A 26,231-nucleotide genomic window follows, 5' to 3' on the forward strand; every position below is an offset into this window, starting at 1 on the left:
CAAGATAATTGTTAGACATGATTTCCCTTGCACAAAACTGTGCTGTCTGTCTTGAATCAGACCAAATGTTGGTAGATCCTGTTCTCAAAACCTCCTCCAACAAATTACCCAACACTGATATCAGACTGATGGGCCAGTAGTTTCCTGACTAGTTTCCTGGCACCGCATTAAAACAAAAGACCTTAAGTCATTGGAGCAGGATTGGGTCTTTTGGCTCATCCAGTCTGTTCCATCATTCCATCATGCCTGATTTATTATCCATCCCAACCCCATTCTCTGGCCTTTTCCCCATAAACTTTGATGCCCTTAATAATAATTAAATCCTCCTAATCTCTGCTTTAAATAGACCTACTGACTGCCTTCATGGCCGCCTGTGCCAATGAAACGTATTGATTGATCACCTTCTGAATACAGAAATTACTCATCTCTATTCTAGAAGGGCATCTTTGTATTGAGGGTGTAGTCTGGTTCTAGATTCTTCTGTTATTGGAAACATCCTCTCATATCAACGCTACCTATGCCTTTCAACATTCAATGTGTTTCTATATGATGCTCCCTCATTCTTACAGACTCCAGTGAGTACAGGCCCAGATCATCAAATGATCATTATATCCTAACTCTTTCAGACTTGGGATCATTCTCGTGAATTTCCCCTGCAGCCTCTGTAATGTCAGCACAGCCTTTCTTAGAAAAGTGACCCAAACCTGCTCATGATACTCCAAATAAGGTCTGACTAAAGCTTCAGTATTATTAGATGCTTGCTTTTATATTCTAGTTCTCTTGGAATGAATGCAAATATTGCATTTGCCTTCCTTACTACCATCTAAACGTGCACATTAACCTTTAGGGAATCCTGCACTAGGAGCCGCAAAGTCCCTTTACATATCTGATTTCTGTTCTTTCCCTGATTAGATAGAGTCTATGCCTTTATTCCTCCTCCCAGAGTACATGACCACACACTTCCACACACTGTATATTGTGTGGCACTTTTTTGTCCATTCTCTAAATCTGTCCAAGTGCTACTGCAGACTCCCTGCTTCCATAACACTGCCTGCCTCTCTGTCTATTTTTGATTTATCCACAGACTTGGCCTCAAAACTGTCAATTCTACGTTAGTCACTCTCCAATCATGTCTAACCTCAACTGATGATGTGATGAAGCAACAATCTCTTTCGGAGCCTCTACAGTGTATTCTCTAAATTCTCAAAAAATACAAGAATGGACCTGATAAGGCTCGGTAGATTTAACAACCTTAAAGCATCTTAAGGCCTCCAATATAGATCCCTGCTAATTTGAATCACATCTGATTCATGCCATTTCCGTAATTCCATCAGTTTCCATAATTTTCTCAATGGTGAAATAACTGTCAGAAATATTAATGGAAAGCCTCTCCCATTTCCTTCAGTTCCACACACAGATGGCCATCCTCATCTCCAAGCGGAACAATTCTGTCTGAAGTCCCTTTTCCTCTGAATGTACCGACAGAATCTCAGGGGATTTTGCTCACTTTTCCTTCCAAATCCTGATCTTCTCCTATTGTAGTCCTAACTTTTATGAGAGATCCTATGTCTAATAATATTCTCGAACAATTCCCCGAGCATTGATCCAAGTCTCAGCAGTCCATAATTTCTTGGGTTGACTCTGTTGCCTGAGGAACAACATGCCCTGGAATATCAGCACTCCCTTCTCTGATCTCACTATCCTCCATGACCACATTGATGAATACTGATATGAAGTACTGGTTTAGTCCCTCACCTACTTCAGACGTAAACTCTCTCCTTGTGTTGTCGTACACTCTCCATAGTGCCCCTTCTCCCCAAAGTCATTTCCTGTCCCCGTTTGACATGTCTGATTTTCTGTTTAACTTCTCTCTTGCTAGCTTCATATTGCCAGAGGCCTTCTCCAATTTTTACATCTGAAACATACCTTATCTTTCATTTTCTATCAGAATGAATTCATAACATCTCTTACCCCTCTGCCAGACTTTACCAACCTTGTCTTTCTTCCACATAGAAACAGTCTGAATTCTGACCTTTAACCACTAGTCACATGTCACATGTGGATGGACAAATCACAGCTGCACCCATTCCCCTCACCTCAGTTCCTGTCCAACACAGTTTCCCTTAGCTATATCCCGATTGACCACATTACCTCTGTGATGAGTCCTGTGCTTATTTACTGCTCCCAGAATGAAACTTCTATCAGTGGCTAGGCTCATTTTCCAATACAATGTCTTCTATGACCCACTTCCCTGGTTAGACTACCCACTTCTATGTTAAGAAACATCCCAGTATTCTTCTAACATACGCAATGATATCTAAGCCCCTGAGACTAAGGGAATCCCAGTCAACACTGGGGAAATTAGTCACATACTACAACGGCCCTGTTGCTTTTACTTCTTTCATTCCCTGCTACATTTCAGTTTCTTTACCTCCTGCTGGCATTTGGGAGGCCAGTAGCACAACTCCATCGATGAATGCACCTCTCTTATCCTGAGCTCTATTCACACTGTCTCACTGGATGAACCCTCCAGTGTGTTCTCTATTAGTCCCTCACCCACAATTCCATATAAAGGCTGATCTGCTATTAGCCTCCTCTTGTATATTGATCCCACTTCCCTGATTTTATAAACATTTATCTTGCTTCTCTTTAATTCTTTATGGTCATCCATCATCTCCACTCCTCTCAGTTAGGGGATTCTAGTGTTTGTTATACAGTGTTTTGTTTGTTTTATCATGTCTGGTCTTGTCGAACAGTGCAGGCATGTACTTTGGTTTCCTGCAGTTCACAATTTTGTGCGCCACAGTCACAAACAGTCATATGATTATGTAGAGGGAGAGGGAGTTTAAATGAAGTGAACACGGGCAGTTCGCATATTTTGCATGTCATAGTTCCCTGGGAGGCGTTTGATTGTGTATAGTTAGGCACTTACCAAGATCCAATAAAAAGAAGTTAGATTTAAAGAGAGCGGTCATTGTATGAGTGGGCCAGAATTGGAGTGGGGAGTTGAGGCTTCGGCACTTCTGAGAGGTGTAGGCTGTAGGAAGATATGTTTTTCTTTATTCCTTATTTCTTCTGTATTACACATTTTGAGCAGAAAGGATGCCAGACAAGATACTGCCTAATATCCGCATCCCAAAATTGTCTTGGTCGAAGGAGAGAGAGGGTGGGCGTGGCAGCTTGTCATTCAGGTTGGAGGCCTCTGACCAGTGACGTTCACAGTGATCAGTTCTGGTACTGTCATTAGTCATCGATGTGAACAGTTTCTCTGACATTGTTGTGAATGTGATTCGTGAGTTTGCAGATGACAGCAATGTTGTTGGTAGAGTGGACAGTGAAGATTCTTTGAGAGTACAATGGGATCGAGATGACCTGGGGAAGTCGGCCAAAGAATGACAGATGGATGTTGATGTGGACAAGTATGAGCTCTTGCATTTTGAGAAGTCCAACCAGGGAAGGACCTGCACAGTAAATTCTTGTTCCTTGGAGAGTATTGCAGAGAAAGTGTCCATGGAATACGGAAACATCATTCACTGAAAGTGACAACACAGGTAGTCAGGATGGTGAAGATGATGTTTGGCCTATTTGTCTTCATTGGTCAAGGAACTGAGTACAGGATTTGGGATGTCATATGACAACTGTAATCGTCAAAGTGAGATTGCACTGTATTGTGCACAGTTCTCGTCACCCAGCTACAGGAAGGATGTCATGAAGCTGGAAAGTGTGGAGGGAGGTTTGAGGAGGGTGTTAGTGACACTGGAGGATTTGAATTATTAGCAGAAGTTTGGACAGACTGGGACTCTCTTTCTCACCTGAGAGATTAAGGAGCTGACCAGTGACCATCCGAAGGTTTACAAAATCAGTACGCGATCACTGTTTGTGTCAGGGTAGGGAAGTATAAATTTACTGGACAATTGTTTAAGGTGTAGGGGAAACATTTAAAGGTTACCTGACAGGTGGAGGGAAGTTGCATGTTTGATTAAGGAGACCAACACTGCAGTAATGTGAGGGATTTGATGAGGTTTTCTAAGTAAAGGATTTAAATAAAATGATGAATCGTGATTTCGATGGGATTACACTGCTCGCCTCCCAATAGGCTGAGATATTGTGGAGCAGACATGTTGGTAAATCACACAGAGGTGTAATGGGAACAGGCTTACAGCAGTCGGGCATTTTAACATCCCCAGCATTAACCAGATTACCTTTGTATGAAAAGCTTCAGTTTCCAGGAGTAATTTGGCAGATGAAGGATCAGTTCATCCTTCAGCAGAAACAATATTCGAAAGGGAGAATGAGGCAACCATCACCAACAACGGAAGACAAAAGAACATGAGAGAGAGCAGAGAATATCACAAAAGTTAGTGGGAAGCTAAAGGATTAGGGAAATTAAAAAGAACAGAAGGTAACTAAAATTGTAATATGGAGAGAACAGATGAATTATTAAAGTAACTGGCCAATAGTATAAAGGAGGATACAAGATTTTTTTCAGACATTTAAAGAGTAAAAGAGAGGCAAGACTGGATCAGGATTCAGGTTTCCCACTCTCACCTTCAGAATCACATCCCTCCCTGATCCTCCTTTACACTGTTTAGTTTATTCTGTATTTCTTATTTAACCCGGCAGTCTTGATCATTTAGTGAAGAGGGCCACAGCGTGGCAAATGCATTTCAATACAGATAAATGTGAGACAGTGCACATTGCAAAGTCAAATCAGTGTAGAACTTACACTATGAATGATCGGTCATTGGGGAGTGTATTGGGCCGGAGAGATTTAGGGGTAAATCTCTCACACACAGTTCATTGAAAGTGGTGTCATTGGTAGACAGGGTGGTGAAGAACGGGGTTTAACATGCTGGTCTTCATTAGTCAGGGGATTGAGTATATCAGTTGGGACATTATGTTACAGTTGTGTAAGTGACTGGAGGCCACACTTATCGTATTGCGTACAGCTCTTGTCACTGTTTTAGGAAACGGGGTTAAACCGGGGAGAGTGTAGAAAAGATTTCCAAGGATGTTTCCGGGACCTGAGATTCTCAGTTACACAGAGAGGTTGGTCAGACAATATCCGTTGTCCTTTATTCCTTGGAATCAGAATCATTTATCACCGTGTTATATTACAAGGAATCTGTCATTTTATTTTGACAGCAGTACAATGCGATGAAGGTGCAGATGTGAACATTTTATCAGCATAACGCCAAGAGATTCTGGGAATCGCGAACAACGCGGACAAAATGCTGGAGGAACCCAGCAAGTCAGGCAGCATCTCCCACCAGAGTCCTGATGAAGGGTCTCAGCCCGAAATGTCGGCTGTTTATTCCCACCATTGATGCTGCCTGACTTGCTGATTTCTGCCAGCGTTGAGTGTGTATTGTGTCAGAGAGAGTGAGTTAAAGGAGCGGCGGATTAGACCAGTGTCACTGTGTTTGTGAGTCTGAACACATCGTTGGATTTCTCAGCGCCTCCTGTAGAAAATGATTTTTTTTTTGTTACGGAAGCGCCCCACTCCCCAGCTCAGTCCCGAAGAGGGAATTAACCGCAAAGTTTTAATTAGTTTAAATAATTCAGCCACAAAGCAGAGAACAGGTCACCGATCGGGAGAGAGAACGCGGGCAATGCAGTAACGAAACGGGTTAAAATAGAAAGCGCTGCCTTTAATCCTAATTACACTTCCTTCCTGCGAACATTCTGGCCTCAGTGACAGACAGGGACTAGTCCGAGTCTAAGCAGCGTCCAATTTGAATTGGAATTGGCGAGTTTTTGAGGAGAGAGAAGCACAGAAAAATGAAGCTGCCGGGAGCTGAAAGCATGATGTCTCCGCCCCGTCCGCTCGCTGTGTTTAAATTGCTCTGTGCCGCCACCTTTCGCTTCATTTCTCATTCAGTTCTAATTGTGAGAAGGATTTACCACAGTCGCCGACATGACTGAGACAGCACCCGCCGAAACGGCTCCTCCAGCCGCACCCGTTGCCGCAAAGAAGACTCCCAAGAAGAAGGCGGCTGCCCGGAGCAAACCAACCGGTCCCACGCTGGGCGAACAGATCGATAAGATTGTGGCAGGTTGTCGCGATAGGAAGGGTATGTCCTGCGCGGCCATCATTAAGGCTCTGGCCGGCAGCGGTGTCGATGTGGTGAAACGTCGCCCCCAGATCAAGATGAGCATCAAGAGAAGAGTGGAAAGCGGCTCCTTGGTTCAGATGAAGGGCTCTGGTCTTTCGGGATCCTTTAAATCCGGTAAAGGGAAAAGTGCCGTGAAGGTGGTGAAAAAAGCGAAGAAGCCATCGGCTAAGAAATCTGCAATCAAGAAATCTCCCAGCAAGAAGCTTGGCGCCAAGAAACCAGCGGCTAAGAAACCGGCAGCTAAGAAACCAGCGGCTAAGAAACCCGCAGCTAAGAAACCAGCGGCTAAGAAAGTGGCAGCTAAGAAACCCGCGGCTAAGAAAGCGGCGCCGAAGCCCAAGAAAGCCGCAGCCCCGAAGACAAAGGCGGCCAAGAAGCCGAAGTCGAAATCCGCGAAACCCAAGAAGACAGCAGTCAAAAAATGAATTGAGAATACACCATTTGTAAGTATCTGAACCCAACGGCTCTTCTCAGAGCCACCCACATCTCAGAAAAGAGCTGATTCAGAGTGTTGTGATTCCCGTGCCGGGTCCGATTGAGTTTTCCGGGGGAACTTCTCACAAAGAACCGGAGATTGCCGGTACCTGACATATGGTGCGGCCGTGCAGTCTCAGTGTCTGAAATGAGACACGGATGCCCGAGCTGAGATTGAGAGATATGGGATGTGGGCAGTTTCAGGCCCAATTCCTTCTCCGATGCCGGGAGAGTGACTGAGACATTGACACCAATGGAGATTCAGCTGAGTTGATTGGGAACTACTGAAACCTATGCGAGAGGGGAGGGGGCGTGTTGAGACAGGGGTCCGTCTCTGGGGACGGACTGCAGCGTGAGGATATATGATAAACTACCCGGTGGCATTGCCGACTGACCTTCATTCAGGTCCCAGCTACAAAACTAGTTTATTTACGCAAAACACCAACATCAAACATGTACTGCATTTGGCAGCCCTTTCCTTTGCCGTGGTAGTGGCTCTTAAAAGAGCCTTTTCTTGTATTTGGTGTGTAGGCTGGGCTTAGGCGCGCTCCCCGCGGATGCGGCGGGCCAACTGGATGTCCTTGGGCATAATGGTGACTCGCTTGGCGTGGATGGCGCACAGGTTAGTGTCCTCAAAGAGCCCGACCAGGTAAGCCTCACTTGCCTCCTGCAGGGCCATGACGGCCGAGCTCTGGAAACGCAGATCGGTTTTGAAATCCTGAGCGATCTCCCGGACCAGGCGCTGGAAGGGAAGTTTGCGGATAAGCAGCTCGGTGGATTTCTGGTAGCGCCGGATCTCCCTCAGAGCCACGGTGCCGGGCCGGTAGCGATGAGGCTTCTTCACTCCGCCGGTGGCAGGAGCGCTCTTCCGCGCCGCTTTGGTCGCCAACTGTTTGCGAGGAGCTTTTCCGCCAGTCGATTTGCGCGCTGTCTGCTTGGTGCGGGCCATTCTGCTTCGGGAGTGACAACACAAGCTGAAATACACGAACAAGACAGATGAAACCGGCTCCAGCACAGGATTTTATACAGCTGGGAAGGGCCGTCCCATCGCTTATGATTGGCTAAACACCAGCTGTCTATTAAAGGATCCACTTGCTGCGATTGGTTTATTGATTTCATGCAGGCTGGCGGCGAATAACAATTTAGGACAAAATTGGAAACTGTTTACTGGCGGTCGGACTTCATCCAATCAGAATGCACTGTAATTGGCGCCGATAAATTTCAAATCGCCCGCCGATTTCAGCGCACCCAGCAATGGTGCTTGATAAATTCTTAGTATTTACAATTAATTCTATCATGGATCATACATTTTCAGTTTCATTTAATATCTAAATCCCTCAGTTAAGATTTGAATGCATAATTACGGAATTGTTCCTCTAAACGAGGGAACTGATTTCTGACCCAGACGGACGGGAAGATTAAGATCAATATAAATGCATTCAGCATTTACGGTAATCACCGTCAATAAAGGCAGAATCGCGGCTAAATTTCAAGCGGAGCAGACTAATCGATTTCAAATGTCATCAGATGAATACAGTAGGATCGATAAAAAATAATTAAAAGTTTGTGGGCACAGCTCTCTGTGAGGTGGTGGGTGGCTCTTAGAAGAGCCTTTGTGTTGTTCTCGGGAGGAAGTGGGAGTTTTTCAGCCGCCGAAGCCATAGAGAGTGCGGCCCTGGCGTTTCAGAGCGTACACCACATCCATGGCAGTGACCGTCTTGCGCTTGGCGTGTTCAGTGTAGGTGACCGCATCCCGGATCACATTCTCCAGGAAAACCTTCAGCACCCCGCGGGTCTCCTCGTAGATCAGACCCGAGATCCGCTTGACGCCGCCACGGCGAGCCAGACGGCGGATGGCCGGTTTGGTGATGCCCTGGATGTTATCACGGAGCACTTTACGGTGCCGCTTGGCTCCGCCTTTGCCCAGTCCTTTGCCTCCTTTCCCTCTACCAGACATGACGCTGCTTCACTCAGGTCGCTGTTCAGTGACAAACCGACTGCTGCTGTCACCTTTTATACACAGCGCCCCGACCTGCCCGAGAAACGCGCAGAGAGACAGAGGCGGGGAAGGGAGGAGACAGAGTCAGAGTGACGGACAGAGCCGAGAGCGGCCTCTCATCGTCCAGCTCTGCCTTCACTTTATTACGCCCGCCATTATACGACACAAAGCGCTTCAGCGGAAAAAAAAACTCCCTCACACACCACGTACAGACCGGAGGATTTCTGGAAATTTGCTGATTCGCCTGCTTTAAATTATAGGAAGTGCTTTTCCATTTCGCAAATACCCGAGAACCTCGGTCTGTCCCTCCCCGGCCCCATGACCAGTGCGAGCGCCCTCACACACAGCAGTTGGTGGGCGAGGGTGCAGTCACTTCCAGTGATGAAAGGGTTAATTCATTAGAACGACTATTCCTCTGGGTCGCGAGGGAAATGAAAGTCCGGTCACATAAAGGAACAGGATACATAGGCAGATACAAGGATATATATACCGCGCTTCTGGTGTCTTCTAAGGCCCAAGTAAAGTGGTGGCCGAGGAGCTGGTACGAGGTGGGTGGGGGTTTCACGTACAAGGATCATTGGGGTCCCGAGGGAAAGGTGAGACGGGTCCAAGGAGGAGGGGAGCCAATATGTTTTCCGGTGACCTTTCTTCGTGCTACACCAAAGGGTTTAAATGAGCAGGTATGAGGTCCAACAAAGTGATTTTCAGGAACTAGTTTAAAAAGCAGGACCTCCAGCATTGTAATTACGGAATTGTGGGTCAAACCTTGTGCTGGTGTGGTCAGAAAACGATATTTCGTGCAGTTTAAAATTGTTGCTGAGGAACTGATGCAGGAGGGAAGTCTTCAGATTCATGGATCAATGGGCTCCCTTCCAGGCAGGTGGGAGACCGGGACAAACAAGGCCATTTGCATCTGAACCGGAGGGGAACCAACATCCTCACCAGGAGGTTTGATGGCGTCACTTGGCAGAGTTTGAACTGGAATCGCAAGTGGGAGAATGTATGTATGACAAGACAGTCTGAAAAGAACGAGAGCAAATGTCAGGCTAATAAACATGCTGGGACTGATGGGCTGAAATTAGTTCATTTCAACATTAGGAGTATTATGTTGTCGGACAGACAGGGCTGGCAGCTCAACGCTCCTGCGTTTCATTGTTTTACATGTGAGTGGGGTTTAACAGGAGCAGAGGTTACCCCACTGGGAATGTCACAACAAACTGGAAGGCTCATTTACAGAGGCAATCTGCAGTTATACTGATAGGATTATCATACTGGCCCCCAATGACCAGTGCGGGGACTTTATCTTCCCTAGAATTGATTGGAACTTGCTTAATACTTAGATGCACAAGATTTCTTCAGCGAATCTTAAGAGTGTTTGAAACATTATGTACAGAGTCCAACGAGAGGAGAGAACAGACAGGAGGAACTAGTTTTGGGAAATGAGCCAGGCCAGCTGACAGCTAAGAGTCAGTGAATATTCTGGGATCGTATTTTTTTCTTAGTGATGAGGAAGAATAAAATCAGATCTTGTATGAAGGTACTGAATTGCAGGAGGGCAGGTTAGTACGGAGTAAGACAGAAACCACGGGGCATTGATTGGGAGCAGCCACTGTCAGACAAGTCCACATCTGACATGCGGGAGCTGTTTAAGGACCAGCAGATATGAGTTAACCAGAGAATGGAAAGGTCAACTCAAGATTAAAGGAGGAATGATGTGGTTGAAGTCAGACCAAGTGGCTGAGGTACTAAATGAGTATGTTGTGTCAATATTTACTGAGGAGAAGGAACTGAATGTGAATGAAAACAGAGTGGAGCATGCTAATGTGCAGAGACGTGTTGAGATTAAGGAGGAGGTTGTGCTGGGCCATCTGAAAAGCAATAAGATGGATAAGATTCCAGGCATATATCCTACAATAGTGAAAGAAGCAAATGAGCAGATTGCTGGCGATTTGACAAGGACCAGTGTGTCCTCGATCACAACATGTGAGGTCCCACAGGACTTCAGTGTCGCAAATGTTGCAGCTTTGTTCAAGAAGGGAAATAACAGGAATCCAGGAATCTATCGGCAAGGCAGCCTCATTTCAGTGGCAGAGCAGCTACTGGGGAGGATATTGAGGTACACGATTTATGCACATTTGGAAAGGCATGGCCTGCTTAGGGACAATCAGCATGGTTTTGTGTGGGCAGATCACGCTTGACAAAATTGATCAAGGTTTCAGAGGTGGTGATATAGACTCTAAGATAGGATCAGAATTAGGCCCATCAAATCTGCTCTGTCATTTCATCATTGCTAATCCATTTTCCCTCAAAGCCGCAATCTCCTGCCTTCTCCCTGTAACCTTTCATGATCTGACCAATCAAGAATCTACCAACCTCTGCCTTAAATACACATCAAGTATTGGCTCCACAGCTGCCCGAGGCAACAAATTCCACAGATTCATCACTCTCTGGCTAAAGAAATTCCTCATCTCCACATTCTACAAGGATGATGCTCTATTCTGAGGCTGTGTCCTCTGTTCTTAGACACTCTCATCCTCTGCACATCCACTTTATCAAGGCCTTTCACCATTCAATAGGTTTCAATTAGGTCAGCCCTCATTGACCTAAATTCCAGTGAGTACAGGCCCAGAGCAATCAAACGCTCTTCATATGCCAAGCTGTTTCATCCTGGAGGCAATTTAGAGAATCTCCTTTGAAACACATCCAGATTCAGCTCATTCTTCCTAAGATAAAGGGCCCACAAATGCTCACAATACTCCTGTGAGACCTCACCAGTACTTTATAAAGTCTCAACATTGTTATGATTGGTGCAGATATTGTGGACTGAAGGGCAGGTTGCCATCTGTTCCATATTGTGTACTGACGAATATGTTTGATCTACAAGCTATTGCAGGGACATGGTTACAGAGACTTGGACTGGGAATTTGACATTCCTACATATTTAATGTTCCACATGGAATCAGCAAAATGGAAAGGAGCAGGGTGGATTTGTTCATAACGTGCTGGTGAACGGGTGGATACAGTGCCATCAAAAGTATTCAGTCTCCTTTGGAGGTTTTCATGTTTATTGTTCTGCAATGTTGATTCACAGTGGATTTAATTTGGCTTTATTTTCCCACACTGATCAGCAGAATGGACTCTCTGGAGTCAAAGTGAAAAACAGATCTTTACAAAGTGATCGAATTAATTGCAAATATAAAACACAAAATAATTTAATTGCATTGGTATTCACCTCCTTCAAGTCAGTAATCAGTTGATGCACCTTTGTCAGTAAAGGTCTCTATCCGCTTTGCACATCTGGACACTGAAAATTTTCCCCATTCTTCTTTACAAAACTGCTGAAGCTCTGTCAGATTGCATGCGGTTCATGAGTGAACAGATCTTTTCAAGTCCAGCCACAAATTCTCAATTGGATTAAGGTCTGAACTCTGACTTGGCCACTCCAGGACATTAACTTTGGTTTTAAGTCATTCCTGTGTAGTTTTGGTTTTATACTTGTGGTCATTCTCCTGCTAGAAAATGAATCTTCTCCTAAGTCACAGTTCACTTGCAGACTGAATTAGGTTTTCCTCCAAGATTTCACTGTACTTGGCTGCATTCATTTTACCCTCTACTTTTATGAGCCTTTCAGGGCCTGCTGCAGTGAAACATCCCCACAGCATGATGCAGCCTCCACCATGCTGGGATGGTGTGTTTTTGATGCTGTGTGGTGTTTGTCTTGTGCCAAGCTTAGTGTTTAATCTGATGGCCAAAAAGGTCAATTTTGTTTCATCAGTCTATAGAACCTTCTTCCAGTTGACTTCAGAGACTTCTGGCAAACTCCAGGTGAGATTTCATGAGTGATTTTTTCAACAATGGCTTTCTCTTTGCTACTCTCCCAAAAAGCTCTGACAGGTGATGCATCTGGGCAACAGTTGTTGTATACACAGTCTCTCCCATCTCAGCCACTGAAGATTGTGATTTCTCTAGAGTTAGCATAGGTCTCTTGGTGGTCTCCCTCACTCGTCCCCTTCTTGCACAGTCACTCATTTTTTGAGGATGGCCTGATTCTGGCAGATTTACAGCTCTGCCATATTCTTTCCATTTCAGGATGAGTGACTTAACTCTACTCCAAGGGACATTCAGTGACTTGAAAATTTTCTTGTATCCATCTCCTGAATTGTGTTTTTCAATTACCTTTTTGCAGAACTGCTCAGAGCGTTAATTTGTTTTTATGGTGTAGTTTCTCCCAGGATACTGACTACCAACAGTCGTGCATTTTTACTACAATCAATTGAAACACCTTGACTCACACAGTGACCTCCACTTAACTGATAATGTAATTCCTAAAACTACTTGACTGTACCAGTGATGATTTGGGGGTGAATATTTATACAGTCAATTATTTTGTGTTTTATATTTGTAATTAATTTAAAACACTTTGTGGAGATCTGTTAGGAGTGGTCTCAAGATGCTCAGGTGTTCCTCCCGATGGGATAAAGCATAAAAGGGGAAATATCAAAGAGAGATGAGAATGGAAATGTGATTGTCATGAGAGATTTAATCGGAAGCAGATTGGGGCATCACTACATTGAGTACCTTTGCTCTGTGAGCTGCAACAACCACAATCTGCCAGTGGCAACCCATTCTAGTTCCATTTCCCATTCACAGACTGACATATTGGTGCCTTACAGCTGTCTTAACCAGTGGTGGGGTAGTAATAGGGACAAGCTGTCACTTCCTATTAATTGCTGCTTCAAATTGCCTCTGTCAACCAAGTCCAGCTCCTGGCTTTTACATATGGCTTAGCTACGAAGCCCGACAAACTCTTTCTAGTGACGGGGAGGGTCTAAATGGGTTTACTGGCATCATATAACTAACTGCTATGGGCAGATGGGGCTTTCACCCACGGTTGGCGGTTCATCTAGTGGAAGGAAAATTCTGATCTGAAATCTCTACTGGCTTGTGGCTAGACCCATTCATGGGGAAGGCTTCGGGAGTAAACCCGGAGGAACAATCCAGAGCTGGATTCTCTGTCGGTTCAATGTTCAATGCAGACTGGCAATCCTATGATACCATTGGTGCCTGACCCCCATCGGTCTCTGCCGTTGCTCTGGATTCATCAGATGTGTTGAGAGCAGGAGCCTCTGCATGGGCAACAGCTTGCTTTACGTATCATACTACCCTGGCTTGCAAATTGAGTTTCACAGCGAGGGTACAATATCCATGGTCGACCCTGACCCAGCAAAGGACCATCACTACAAAGTCTGTCCATGGCCTACTCTACTACTACGATGAGGCCAAATACAGGTTAGATGAGCAACATCTCATATTCTGACTGTGTAGCCTCCAATCTCGACAGCATGAACATTGATTTCTCCAAATTCTGGAAATCACTACCCTCTAATTCCCCCCCCCCCAAAATGCTCCTTTTTTTCTGACTTTTCCCCCATTCTGGTGCCATTTAACCCCTTGACTTCTCCTCGCACATCCTCATGACCTGCCCATCAACTCTCTCTGGTTCTCCACCTCCTTTGTGTCATCCCATGGTCTAACGTTCTGTCCTAATGGATTCCTTTCTCTTCCTCTCTTTGCCTTTTCTGCCTGTTACCCAGCTCCTCACATCATTATCTCTCCACAAACCACACCCCCCACACGCTTGTCCTCCTCCCCCCCCCCCACCACCTTATTCTGACTTTTGTCCCTTTCTTTCTAATCCCAGTGAAGGTTCTCAGCCCGAAATGTCGACCGTTTGCTGAGTTCCTGCAGCATTTTGTTCTCAGTTTGCTTCAGTCTGTGTATTGATTAAACTAATCAAACTGGTACAGTGGAAGAGGAATTTGTGGAGTGGTCAGAGACAGTTTCTTACAGCAGGATCTTACCCAGGAACAGGACATTTCAGATGTAATCTGTGTAATGAGGTGGGAATACAGAGGGATCTTGTGGTGAAGGATCTGTGAAGAAGTGATCACAATGTGGGAGAACTCCAGAGCCAGATTGAGGGTGAACACCAGGGTCCAGAACCAATGTCCTCAACTTAAATAAAGGCAATTACAGTGATGTGAAAGTGGAGTTGTCTGGGGCAGATAGGGTAAATAGGTGCAGGGACAGGTCAGTGATGAGCAGTGGCGATGTTTAAGGAGACTGTTCATAACACTCAGCAGACATTGATACCAATTAGACAGAGGGATCACAGACAGCAAAGAACCTTCTGTCAATGGAGTTCAAGGGAAATACTAAATTAAAGAGCATATAAAGAGGCAAGGGTTGGCGGTAGAAAAGAGGATCAGGATTTTTCCAGGAACCAGTAATGAGACAAAAGCTAAAACTAATAAGGTAAAAGCAGATAAGTTAACTCAATAATTTGCATTAGTGTTCACAATGGGGACACAGCAAACATCCCACAGATATCTAACGGTGACATTTCAACATTGTGCAATAATGTGTAACAATCACCATCAGGAGGGAGAAACTAATGGGACAAAAAGCAAACATTACCAGGTCCCAACAACATGCACTGGAGGGTTTCACAGGAAGTCTGGAGAGAAAGTAGAGACATTGAAGCCTGTCAAAACTCACTGTGTTACGGAAAGGTCGCAATGGAGTTGAAAACCATTGTTGAAGAAGGGTGGAAGAAAGGTGACTGTAGTCCAGCTAACTTCACTTCAACTATTGGAGTCTATAATCTGTGAAGAAATAACAAGTCATTTAGAAAAGTTTAATGTCATTGAACTAAGCCAAGAGGGTTTACAGTCAGATTCACACAGCAGAGAAACAAGCCCTTCAGCTCAAATGGTCCACACTGACCAAAGTTCCCATCTGAGCTTGTGGTAAGTAACCCCCTCACCACCACATTATGAAGAAGGTTATCCTCCTCCTTGTCCCATTTCCCTGCATTTGACCCATATCCTTCAAAACCTTTCTGATTGGACATTTGTTCTCTCCAACAGGATATGGGGAAGCTGGTGATTAGAATACATGGTAAATGGAGTTTAATGTATCAAATGTGATGTCATGTGGTAGGAGGAATCAAAATTCACTACTATTTATATGGAGATAAATTGTAAATGAGAGAAATAGAGTGGGGTCGGGGTGTTGCCTGCACAACAAAATAGAGACGGGTGCAGTGAGGGGTTCATAAGACCACATATGACTAAGTTTCAGAGGTGAATGGCTCATTGACATTTATTGCTGGGGCATGAGTGCAGAGAAACAGAGAAGTGTTGTTACAGTGTCAAACAAACGCACAATGATGGATTTTGGGAAGTTAAAGCAGGTCAGGACATACCCAGTGAATGGCAGGGTCCTGAGGAGTGTTAATGAAATGATAAACCTGAGGCACAGGTAAATAGTTCCCTGAAAGTGCCAACACAGGTAGACAAGGTGGTGAAGAAGTTGCACGTCATGCTTACCTTCATCGGCAAAGGCTATGAGAGGAGTTGGGACATCACATTACTGTTCTACAAATCAATAATTACACCACACCAGGAGTACCCTGTGTAGTTCTTTTCACCACGAGAGGAAGGATGTGATTAAGCTGGAAAGGTGCAGAAATGATTCACAGGAATGTTACCTGGACTGGGGGCTTGAGTTACAAGGAAAGATCAGACCGACTGGGACTGTTTTCCCTGGAGTGAAGTAGGCTGAGGGGAGACCTGACAGAAGTTTTTAAAACTGTGAGAGTTACAGACAAGGTAGACAGTCAGAATCACTTCCCCAGGGTAGAAATATCAAATATGAGAAGGCACAGCTTTAAATTGCCAGGGTGAGAAATTCAAGGTGGATTTCAGGGCAGGTAAGATTTCTGTTTCCATACAGAGAGTGGTGAGGGCCGGGTTTCGGCTGCCATGGGGAGTGTTGGAAGCAGATACGATAATGATACTTAACAGGGTTTTAGATAAGGCCATGAATATTCAGAGGATTGAAGCTCATGAATTATACGCAGGCTGAAGAGATTTAGTTTCATTTTGCATCCTGTTCAGCACAGACAGAAGAAGGGCCTGTTCCTGTGCTGTACTGTTCTGTGTTCTCGGTGAGCCTCAGTGACGAGGGATTCTTTAGCCGGGGTCACAGACAGGTGTATCAGTGGCAAGGAGAGAGACTGCAGGATGCTGCATTACCTCCCTGGTACCAGAGCCAAGGATGTAACTGAACAAGTACAGGCCATTCTGAAAGGGCAGGGTGAGCAGCCAGAGGACGTGTCCATATTGATTCTAACAAAAGAGACAAAGTCCTGCAAAGAAACTTAGGGAGTTTGGGAAAAAGTTAAGTAGAGTCTCTTGGGGGGGGGGGGGGGGGGGTGACAGGGGTAATCCCAGTGTCACCTGCTACCGAGGGAAGAAATAAAAAGGTGGTACAGTTATATGTGTGGCTAACAAGCCGGTGCAGGACGGAGGGTTTTAGTTACATGGATCATTGAGTTTTTTTCCAGGAGAGGAGATGAGAAGTGTGAAAGGTCAGTAGTGGCGTTGACGGATGTGGATTAACACAGAAAGTAAGTCCAAATAGACAAATTACAGTGTCTCAGTAGCACTACAAGTGCACAGATAAACAAATATTAGAAGTAAGAGAAAGAATAAAAAGTTACCACAAATAGTCTAACATGAGGGGTGTCATCACTTCCCCGGCTATAGGTTGATTCATTACAGAGCCGAGGGTCAGAATGACTTCATACAGCGCTCCTTGGAGCAGCGCAGTGGTGTTAGTCTGTTACTGAAGATGCTCCTCTGTTCAGCCAAGGAGGCATGCAGAGGGTGAGAAACATTGTCCAGAATTGCCAGGATATCCATTGGATCCTTTGTTCTACCACGGTCTCCAGTGTGTCCAATTTAACTCCAATAACAGAGTCAACCTTTCTAATCAGTTTATTCTCAGATGACATCACCCCTGTTGATGCCATTGGCGCAGTACACCACTGCATACCAAGGCCAAGTTAACAGTCATCATTAACTTTAGGCCAAGGTAATGAACACAGTGGCATTGAGGGCCTGAAGTGTGCTTGTATCAGTGCCGGGTGTGGAACAGTTAATGCAGACGTACTTAGAGCCTGGATTAGTACATGGCACAGTGATTCAGCCATTACAGAGAAGGGCAGGACTGGTAGCTAAACATTCCAGGATTCAGATTCAGACAGTCCAGAGGGAGGTGAATGAGGTTTGGGGAGCTGTACTGCTGATCAGGCAGAATGTCACAAATTCAAGGTCATCCCAGAGGCTCATCCAGTGAGACGATGTGGGTGGAACTCAGGAGAAAGGTGCAATCACTGTGATGGGATGAAACTGTAGGGCTCTCAACAGCCAGTAAGAGAGAGAGGAATAGATATGTCAGCAGGTTATGGACTGATGTAAAAACAACCGAGTATCTGTACTGAATAATCTCCAGAAACTGACTGGGTCTCACTTCCCGCCTGAGACTTGGTTGGGGCATTATTTGTTAAGTGTTTTCAGCAAAGTTTCCTGAAACAGTATGTGGCAGGAACAACCAGTGTTCAAAGAGAAATTAGTCAGGACCTTCAGGGGAAATAACCTACAGCACTGTGGGGACAGAGTTGCGAATGGGACTGTGGAAATGTAGAAGGAGCTGGTATAAACTTAATGGGTCAAATAAACTAGATCAGCCCAGAATGATCCTGTGACCAGTAATAGTCTGAAAAAATTATTCTAGTCTCCAGTGAATCTTCTAAGCTCCTGGTTGGACAAGATCAATTGTGTAATAAGGACACACTTGTGTAGAATCACTGACACCATATTCCAAGCACACTGAGCTGCCAGAGCACAGCACCGGTCAGTGAGGACACAGACCAGAACAACACCCGGCTCTCTACTACAAAGTTCAAAGCTGAAAGTAAATGTATTATCAAAATACATTTCTGTCATCATACGCAACCCAGGGATTTATTTTCTTGTGGGCATACTGCTGGTTTGTTAGACCTGTTGGGCAAGGTATAAACTAATTTGGCAGGGGCATGAGAACTGGCGTGAAAGGACTCAGGATAGGACAGATGGTAAAGAAAGAAAAGATAGCATGCAGTCACACTGTCAGGAAGAGCGAGCAGATGATAGGACATAACTGCAGCCAGCAGAGGGATGCAGAATCAATAAAGGTAGCAAATCCAATACTTGAAGTGTTATACCTCAATGCACAGAGTATAAGAAATAAGGTGGATAATCTTATTGCCCTGTTACGGATTGTCATGAATAATGTGATCATCACGGAATCACGGCTGAAAAATATTTATAGTTGGGAGCTAAATGCCGAAGTTAGACAAATCAGAAGGCCAGGAAGTTAGGCATATGGGATGGCGTGGCTCTGCTGGTAAAGAATGGTATCAAATCAGTAGAAAGATGTGCCACAGGATCAGAAGATGTTGAATCATTGTGCGTAGAGTTAAAAAAAAACTTCAAGTGTAAAAGGACATTGATGCAGTTATAAACAGGCCGTCAATAGTTGTTTGGATGTGGACCATAGATTACAACAGGAAATAGAAAAGGCATGTCAAAAGGGCAATGTTATTGGAGATTTCATGGCAGATTTCAACATCCAGGTCAACTGGGAAAATCAGGTTGGAAATAGGCATTCAACAAACTCACTCTCTCGAGATCTAAGAGATGGCTTTTCAGAGCAGTTTGTCGTTGAGCCTATGAGGGAATCAGCTATTCTGGATTAATGAACAGGAGGCAATTAGGGAACTTAAAGTAAAAGAACCCTTAGGAGGCAGCAATCATTGAATTCAACTTGAAATTGGATAGGGAGAGAGTGCAGTCTGACATAGCAGCGTTTCAGTGGAGTAAAGGTAGTAACAGTGGTATGAGAGAGGAGTTGGCTAAAGTAAATTGGAAGGAGATGCTGGCAGAGATGGCAGCAGAGCAGCAATGGTGAGAGCTCCTGAGAAAAATGAGGGAGGTACAGGATAAATGTATTCCAGAAACAAATAAATACTCAAATGGCAAAATAGTACAACTGTGGCTGACAAGGAAGTCAAAGCTAATGTAAAACCAAAAGGGAGGGCATAAAACAAAGAAAATAAATAGTCAGAATACAGAGGATTGGAAGCTTCTGACAGCTTACAGAGAACAACATAAAGAGGATAAAGATTAAATATGCAAGCAAGCTAGCAAATATTATCAAAGTGGATAGTTTAAGATTTTTCATGTTTGTAAAACATAAAGGAGAGATGAGACTCGATATTGGACTGCTGGAAGATCAGGCCAGAGAAATAATAATATGTTGGAAGGTGAGGGGGGGGGGGGGGGTGGAAGGAGATGGCAGATGAACTAAATGAGTATTTTCCATCAGTGGAAGATACTAGCCGTGTGCCAGATGTTGAAGGGTGTGAGGGGAGAGAAGGGACTGCAGTTATTATTATTATAAGGGAACGGTGCTCAAAAAGCTGAAAGACCTGAGGGTGTACAAGTCACCTGGACCAGATGAACTGCACCCTAGGGTTCTTGCAGAGTTAACGGTAGAGATTATGGTGCCATTAGTAATGATCTTTCAAAACGTATTGGACTCTGGCATGGTGCTAGGGGACTGGAAAATTGCAAATGTCACTTCACTCTTTAAGAAAGGAGGAAGGCGGCAAAAGTGAAATTATAGACCAGTTAGCCTGACCTCAGTGGTTGGGAAGATGTTGGGAGTTAATTGTGAAGGATGAGGTTATAGAGTATTGGAAACATAGGACAAGAAAAGACAAAGTCAGCATGGTTTCCTTAAGGGGAAATCTTGCCTGATGAATCTGTTGGAATTCTTTGAGATTGCACGCAGGATAGATAAAGGAGATGCAGCTTCTGTCATAGATTTGGACTTTCAAAAGGCCTTTAACAAGGTGCCACACATGAGGCTGCTTACAAAGTTAATAGCCCATGGTATGACAGGAAAGTTACTGGCGTGGTTACAGCATTGGCTGATTGGTAGAAGGCAGCAAGAGGGAATAAAAGGGTCTCTCTAGTTGTCTGCCAGTGAGTCGTGGTGTTCTGCAGGGGTCGGTGTTGGGACCATTTCTTTTCATGCTGTATATCAATGAATTAAATGATAGAATAGATGGATTTGTTGCAAGTTTGCAGATGACAAGAAGGCAGGTACTGTTCAGGAAACAGGTAGGCTGTAGAAGTACTTTGACAGATTAGGAGAATTGGCAAGACAATGGCAAATGAAATACATTGTTGGAAAATGCATGGTCGTGCACTTTAGTAGTAGAAATAAACGTACAGACTATTTTCCAAATAGGGAAATAGGGAAATCCAAAAATCTGAGATGCAAAGGGACTTGGGAGTCTTTGTGCAGACCAACCTAAAGATAACTTGCAGGTAAAGTCGGAGGTGAGGAAGGGAAAAGCAATGTTATCATTCACATCAAGCGGTTAGAATACAAGAGCAGTGATGTGATGCTGAGATGTTATAAGGCATTATTGAGGCCTCACCTTGAGTATTGTGAAGAGTTTTGGGCTCCTCATCTAAGAAAACATGTTCTGGCATTGGAAAGGTTCCAGACGAGGTTCACAAGGATGATTCTGGGAAAGAAACAGTTATCATATGAGGAACATTTGATAGCTCTGGGTCTGTACTCACTGGAATTTCGAAGGATGGGGGAGCAGGGGGAATCTCATTTCGAATGTTGAAAGGCCTGGACTGAGTAGATGTGGAAAGGATGTTTCCTATGTTGGGGGAGTCTAGGACTAAAAGGCACAACCTCAGGATAGAGGGGTGTCCATTTAAAACAGAAATGTGGAGAAATTCTTTTGCCAGAGTGTGCTGAATTAGTTCAATTTATAACCACAGGCAGCTGTGGAGGCCACATCCTTAGGTGTATTTAAGGTAGAACTTGATAGGCTCATGATTGGACATGGCTCGCTTCTCCACTCTGCACTGAACTAAGCATCTGTGCACAGACTCTCTTTGAGCATTTCAGTTCAATACGCTACAGAATTTGCTTGTGCTTATTGTTCGCAGGATTTGTCTGTCTTTCTGCACATTGGGTGTTTGATGGTCTTATTTTATTAGTGAGTTCTTTTGGCTTTCTTTGTTTTATGGCAACCTGTTTGAAACAAACCTCAAAGTTGTAGAATGTATACGTACTTTGATAATAAATTTACTTTGAACTTTGATTCAAAAACCTGATGCTTGAGGGAAAAAATAAGGACAAAAAATTAACAAAACTTAAAACTGATGCTCCTTTAGTTACAGGCCAGGATGCAGAAGAGTGGAAATATTCTTCCTCTTTTTAAGAACTGCAATAGGGACAAAAAAGGAAACTGTACCCTGGTGACTCTTACGTTAGTGGCAGGGATATTATTGGAAAAGATATATTGGATCAGCTCAGACTTTATAAGGCATTGGTCCGATCACACTTGGAGTATTGTGAACAGTTTTGGGCACCTTATCTAAAAAACTACATGCTCACATGGGAGAGGGTCTAGAGGAGGTTCACAAAAATGATCCTGGCAATAAAAGGGTTAATGAACAAGGATTGTTTGAGAGCTTTGGGCCTGTACTCTCTGGACTTTAGAAGAATGAGGGAATCTCATTGAAACCGATCAAATATTGAAAGGTCTAGAATGGAGTGGGGAGGGTATTTCCGATAGTGGGGCAGTCTAGGACCACAGGGCACAGTCTTAAAATACTAGGACATACCGTTATAACAAAGATAAGGAGTGATTTCCTGAGTAAAGAGTGGTGAATCTGTGCTGTCTATGTCAGGATGTTGCTCACTGACTAGAGCTCAGCGTTTAACACCATCATTCCCACAATCCTGATCAATAAGCTACGGAACCTAGTCCCTCTGCAATTGGATCCTCGACCTCCTAACCAGGAAACCACAATCTGTGCGGATTGGTGATAATCCACACAGATTGTGTGGATTAATGGATACGGGCTAAACCCTATTGGCATCAATGGATCTGGGGTTGAGAGGGTAAACAGCTTTAAGTTCCTCGGCAGCAACATACCCGAGGATCTCACGTGGTCTGTACGTACCTGCTGATTGGTGGAAAAGGCACAACAGCGCCTCTTTCACTTCAGATGACTGAGGAAGTTTGCTATGGGCCCCCAAATCCTAAGAACTTTCTACAGGGGCACAATTGGGAGCATCCTGACTGGCTGCATCACTGCCTAGTATGGGAGCTGTACCTCCCTTAATCGCAGGACTCTGCAGAGTGTGGTGCTGACAGCCCAGCGCATCTGTAGTTGTGAACTTCCCATGATTCAGGACATTTACAAAGACCAGTGTGAAAAAAGGGCCTGAGGGATCATTGTGGACCCGAGTCACTTCAAGCACAATCTATTCCAGCAGCAACCATCCAGGAAACGGTACTGCTGCATAAAAGAGAGGACCAACAGGCTGCTGGACAGCTCCTTCCACCAGGCTATCAGACTGATTAACTCACGCTGATTTGAGGGAACCTCTATGTATTTTGACTGTTCTATTTATTATCAATTATTATAAATTACTATGATTGCACATTGCATGTTTAGATGGAGACATAACGTAGATTTTTACTCCTCATGTACGTGAAAGATGCAAGAAATAAAGTCAATTCAAATTCAAATATCTCCTCTTTGCTGAGGAATAACACTGGCCCTGATGCACCTCAAGAATGTGCAGTTAGCCAACTGCTCTACTCCCTCTATACCCATGACTATGTGACTAAATATAGCTCAAATGCAATCTATAAATATGCCTCATACAACCATTGTTGGTAGAATCTCAGATGGAGATGATTGGACATACAGGAGTGGGATATACCAGCTAGTTGAGTGGTGTCGCAGCAACAACCTTGTGCTTAATGTCAGTGAGACAAAATAGCTGATTGAAGGAAGGGTAAGACGAGGGAACACGAACCAACCCTCATAGAGGGATCAGAAATGGACAGTGAACAATTTCAAGTTCCTGGGTGTCAATATCTCTGAGGATCTATTGATGCAGCTACAGTATAAAAAAGGCAAGACAGCAGATATATTTCATCAGGAGTTTGAAGATATTTGGTTTGTCACTTTAAAACACCCAAAAGCTGCTGTAGATGTATTCTATATATATTATTTATAATATATTATTTCAGCTTTGCTCTATTTTATTCTACTTAATATACATATACATATCCATATATACACACATACTGTAATTTATTTCTATATTATCATGTACTTCATTGAACTGCTAATGCTAAATTAACAAATTCCCGGATAAAAGTGTTTCAGAGGGTTTAAAAATCTGTCATGATCTCTTATTCCTTGCAGAATGGGGCAGCAGATGAGATGGGCCAAATGATCTAATTCTGCTCCTGTGTCTTATGGTCCGATGGTCTAGGAGCAGCTGCAGGACATTTCAAAGGGAAGGTTGAGGAGCCGGACATCATGGTGGACGGTGCATGTTGGTAATAGCAACATAGGGAGGAGGAGGGATGTGGTCCTGTGCAGTGAATTTAAAGAAATAAGACAGAAAGTAAAAATTAGTAAGCTCTATATTACTCCCAGTGACACTTGTTAGTGCAGGGAGTATAGAGAGATACCACTGATGAATGTGTGGCTGAGGAGCTGGTGCAGAGGGCAGAGTGCAGGTTTCATGGATCAATGGGATATCTTCTAGGGATGGGTAGGCAGAAACTATTTAGTCCCCAGGGTCTTCTAGGGAAGGAACCGTTTTCTCCATCCTGAAACAGCACAGAATAGTTTTGACGTGACAGGGTGGAGGTTGAACGGGTGAGCTGATGGAGGTGGATAAAATATGTGAGGCATACAAGGTTTAGAGAGACAGAGACTGTTTCCCATGGTGTGGCTGCCTAAAGCTAAAGGGAATTGTTGTAAAGTGAGGGGGGTGGTTTTAAGGGGATCTGAAAGTTAAATATTTGACACAGAGAATACCTGGTATCCTGAATGAGCTGCCAGAGGAGGTGGTGGAGGCAAAAACACACAAAGTCTCTGTTCATGAACACTTCCCAGGAACCTGTCATTACTGTGTTCATCCTGCCCTGGTTTAACTCCCCGATGCTGGGTCTATTGTTGTTTTCCATCTGTATGAACGATCTGGATGAGAATGTGGTAAACTGGTTCAGCAAGTTTGCAGATGACACCAAGATTAGTGGCATGATGGACAGCAAAGGTGGCTAGCAAATCTTGATGTGGGATGTGGACCAGCTGGAAAAATGAAGGAGGTTACAATCTGGAACACACTGCCTGTGGGGGTGGTGCAGGACCATCTGATTGAGCATTTAAATCATCAGTGCAGGGTAGGAGATAGACCAAGTGCTGAGTTAGTGCAGACAGATTCTTGATGGTCAGTGTAGACATGCAGAAAACATTGACTGTGAAAGCTCAGTGGGAACCTAAAACACAGAACTTCAGGATGGACTTACCTAAAACACTCAGAACCCAGGACAATGGATTTTTAAACAACAACACACACAAAATGCTGGTGGAACACAGCAGGCCAGGCAGCATCTATAGGGAGAAGCGCTGTTAACGTTTCGGGCTGAGACCCTTCGTCAGGACGAACCAAAAGGAAAGATAGTAAGAGATTTGAAAGTAGTGGGGGTAGGGGGAAATGCAAAATGATAGGAGAAGACCGGAGGGGGTGGGATGAAGCTAAGAGCTGGAAAGGTGACACGTCCCATTCCCATTCTGATATGTCTATCCATGGTCTCCTCTATTGTCAAAATGAATCCAAACTCATGTTGGAGGAACAACACCTTATATACCGGTTGGGTAGCCTCCAACCTGATGACCGCATTGACCTGTATGTGGCATCACAGGTTGGCAGGGTTGTGTGTTCTACTTGCCTTATCAGCCAAAGAACTGCCTCTCATTGGAATTAGACAAAACTGTTTAAAGACAGATTTAAAGGGGATCTGAAGGATACATATTTCACACGGAGAATAGCTGCTATCCTAAATCAGCTGCCGGAGGAGGTATGGGGGCAGAAACCCACGAAGTCTCTGTTCATTAAAACTTCTCAGGAACCTGTCATTCACTGTGTACAGCTTGCCCTGGTTGAACCGCCCAGAATAGAGTCAGTGATTTATACAGAACTGAAACCGTCCCTTCGGTAAAACTCACCCACGCCGACCAAGTTGTCGACCTGAACTCATTCCATCCACCTGCATTAGGCCCGTGTCCCTCTCAACCTTTCCTATCCATGTAACTGTGCAAATATGGTTTAAATATTGTACCTGAGGCAGAGAGCCGGTGCAGTGAGGAGGTGACAGACACTCACTGTTCCGTGGGCAGGAAGAGGAGAGGCCGATTCCCACCGTGGAGCCGAAACCCAAAGTAGAGACCGATTCCACTTTACTACAACCCAGCGACAACCATCCCGGACCAACCGCCAGCCCCGGACCGTTCCTTAGGGAACGACGTCGGTGACGCTGGGACCGATATGACGTCAGCTCGTCACAGATCGGCAAACCGAAACACGGTATCACGTGACGTTGAATCACAAGCCCAGGAGGCGGGGCAAAGAGTGCTGTCAATCAGTCGAGACGCTGAGAAATTGCGAGCATTGTAACAGAGTGTGGACAGGAGGGATTTTCCGGGAACGGTGACACCACCCTCACTCACGGGAATTGAGTGTGTTATAGACAGTAATTTTAATTTGACTCTTCGGTCATATAAATATTTCATATTTGTATTTTCTATATTTTTGTGTAGATAATCTTTTATAAATTGGGGTAAAAA

The 26,231-nt window shown here is 44.5% G+C and overlaps 3 protein-coding genes and 1 pseudogene across 4 annotated transcripts in view; 2 read left to right on the top strand and 2 right to left on the bottom strand.

Moving 5' to 3' along the window:
- LOC140717791 (uncharacterized) overlaps positions 1-25,950 on the bottom strand; it is a 44,425-nt gene extending 18,475 nt beyond the window's left edge. For both annotated transcript variants that reach the window (XR_012096610.1, XM_073031515.1), the window contains exons 1-3: positions 25,727-25,950; positions 20,987-21,076; positions 15,148-15,254 (exon numbers count right to left, since the gene is read on the bottom strand). The gene's annotated coding sequence lies outside the window, so the exon portion shown is untranslated. The remainder of the gene's footprint in view (positions 1-15,147; positions 15,255-20,986; positions 21,077-25,726) is intronic.
- LOC140717792 (uncharacterized) overlaps positions 1-26,231 on the top strand; it is an 819,648-nt pseudogene that overhangs the window by 13,347 nt on the left and 780,070 nt on the right.
- Positions 5,845-6,582, top strand: LOC140717539 (histone H1-like). Its single transcript, XM_073031112.1, has one exon. The coding sequence runs from the start codon at positions 5,918-5,920 to the stop codon at positions 6,539-6,541; it is 624 nt and encodes a 207-aa protein (XP_072887213.1). The 5' UTR covers positions 5,845-5,917; the 3' UTR covers positions 6,542-6,582.
- LOC140717540 (histone H3) lies at positions 6,979-7,573 on the bottom strand. Its single transcript, XM_073031113.1, has one exon. The coding sequence runs from the start codon at positions 7,537-7,539 to the stop codon at positions 7,129-7,131; it is 411 nt and encodes a 136-aa protein (XP_072887214.1). The 5' UTR covers positions 7,540-7,573; the 3' UTR covers positions 6,979-7,128.

This window comes from Hemitrygon akajei, chromosome 28 (genome assembly GCF_048418815.1).
Source record: "Hemitrygon akajei chromosome 28, sHemAka1.3, whole genome shotgun sequence".
In the NCBI taxonomy this organism is placed as follows: Eukaryota; Metazoa; Chordata; class Chondrichthyes; order Myliobatiformes; family Dasyatidae; genus Hemitrygon; species Hemitrygon akajei.

Excerpts from the sequence above, each read along its gene's own strand:
- LOC140717540 (XM_073031113.1), bottom strand. The coding sequence starts at position 7,539 with ATGGCCCGCACCAAGCAGACAGCGCGCAAATCGACTGGCGGAAAAGCT.
- LOC140717539 (XM_073031112.1), top strand. The coding sequence starts at position 5,918 with ATGACTGAGACAGCACCCGCCGAAACGGCTCCTCCAGCCGCACCCGTT.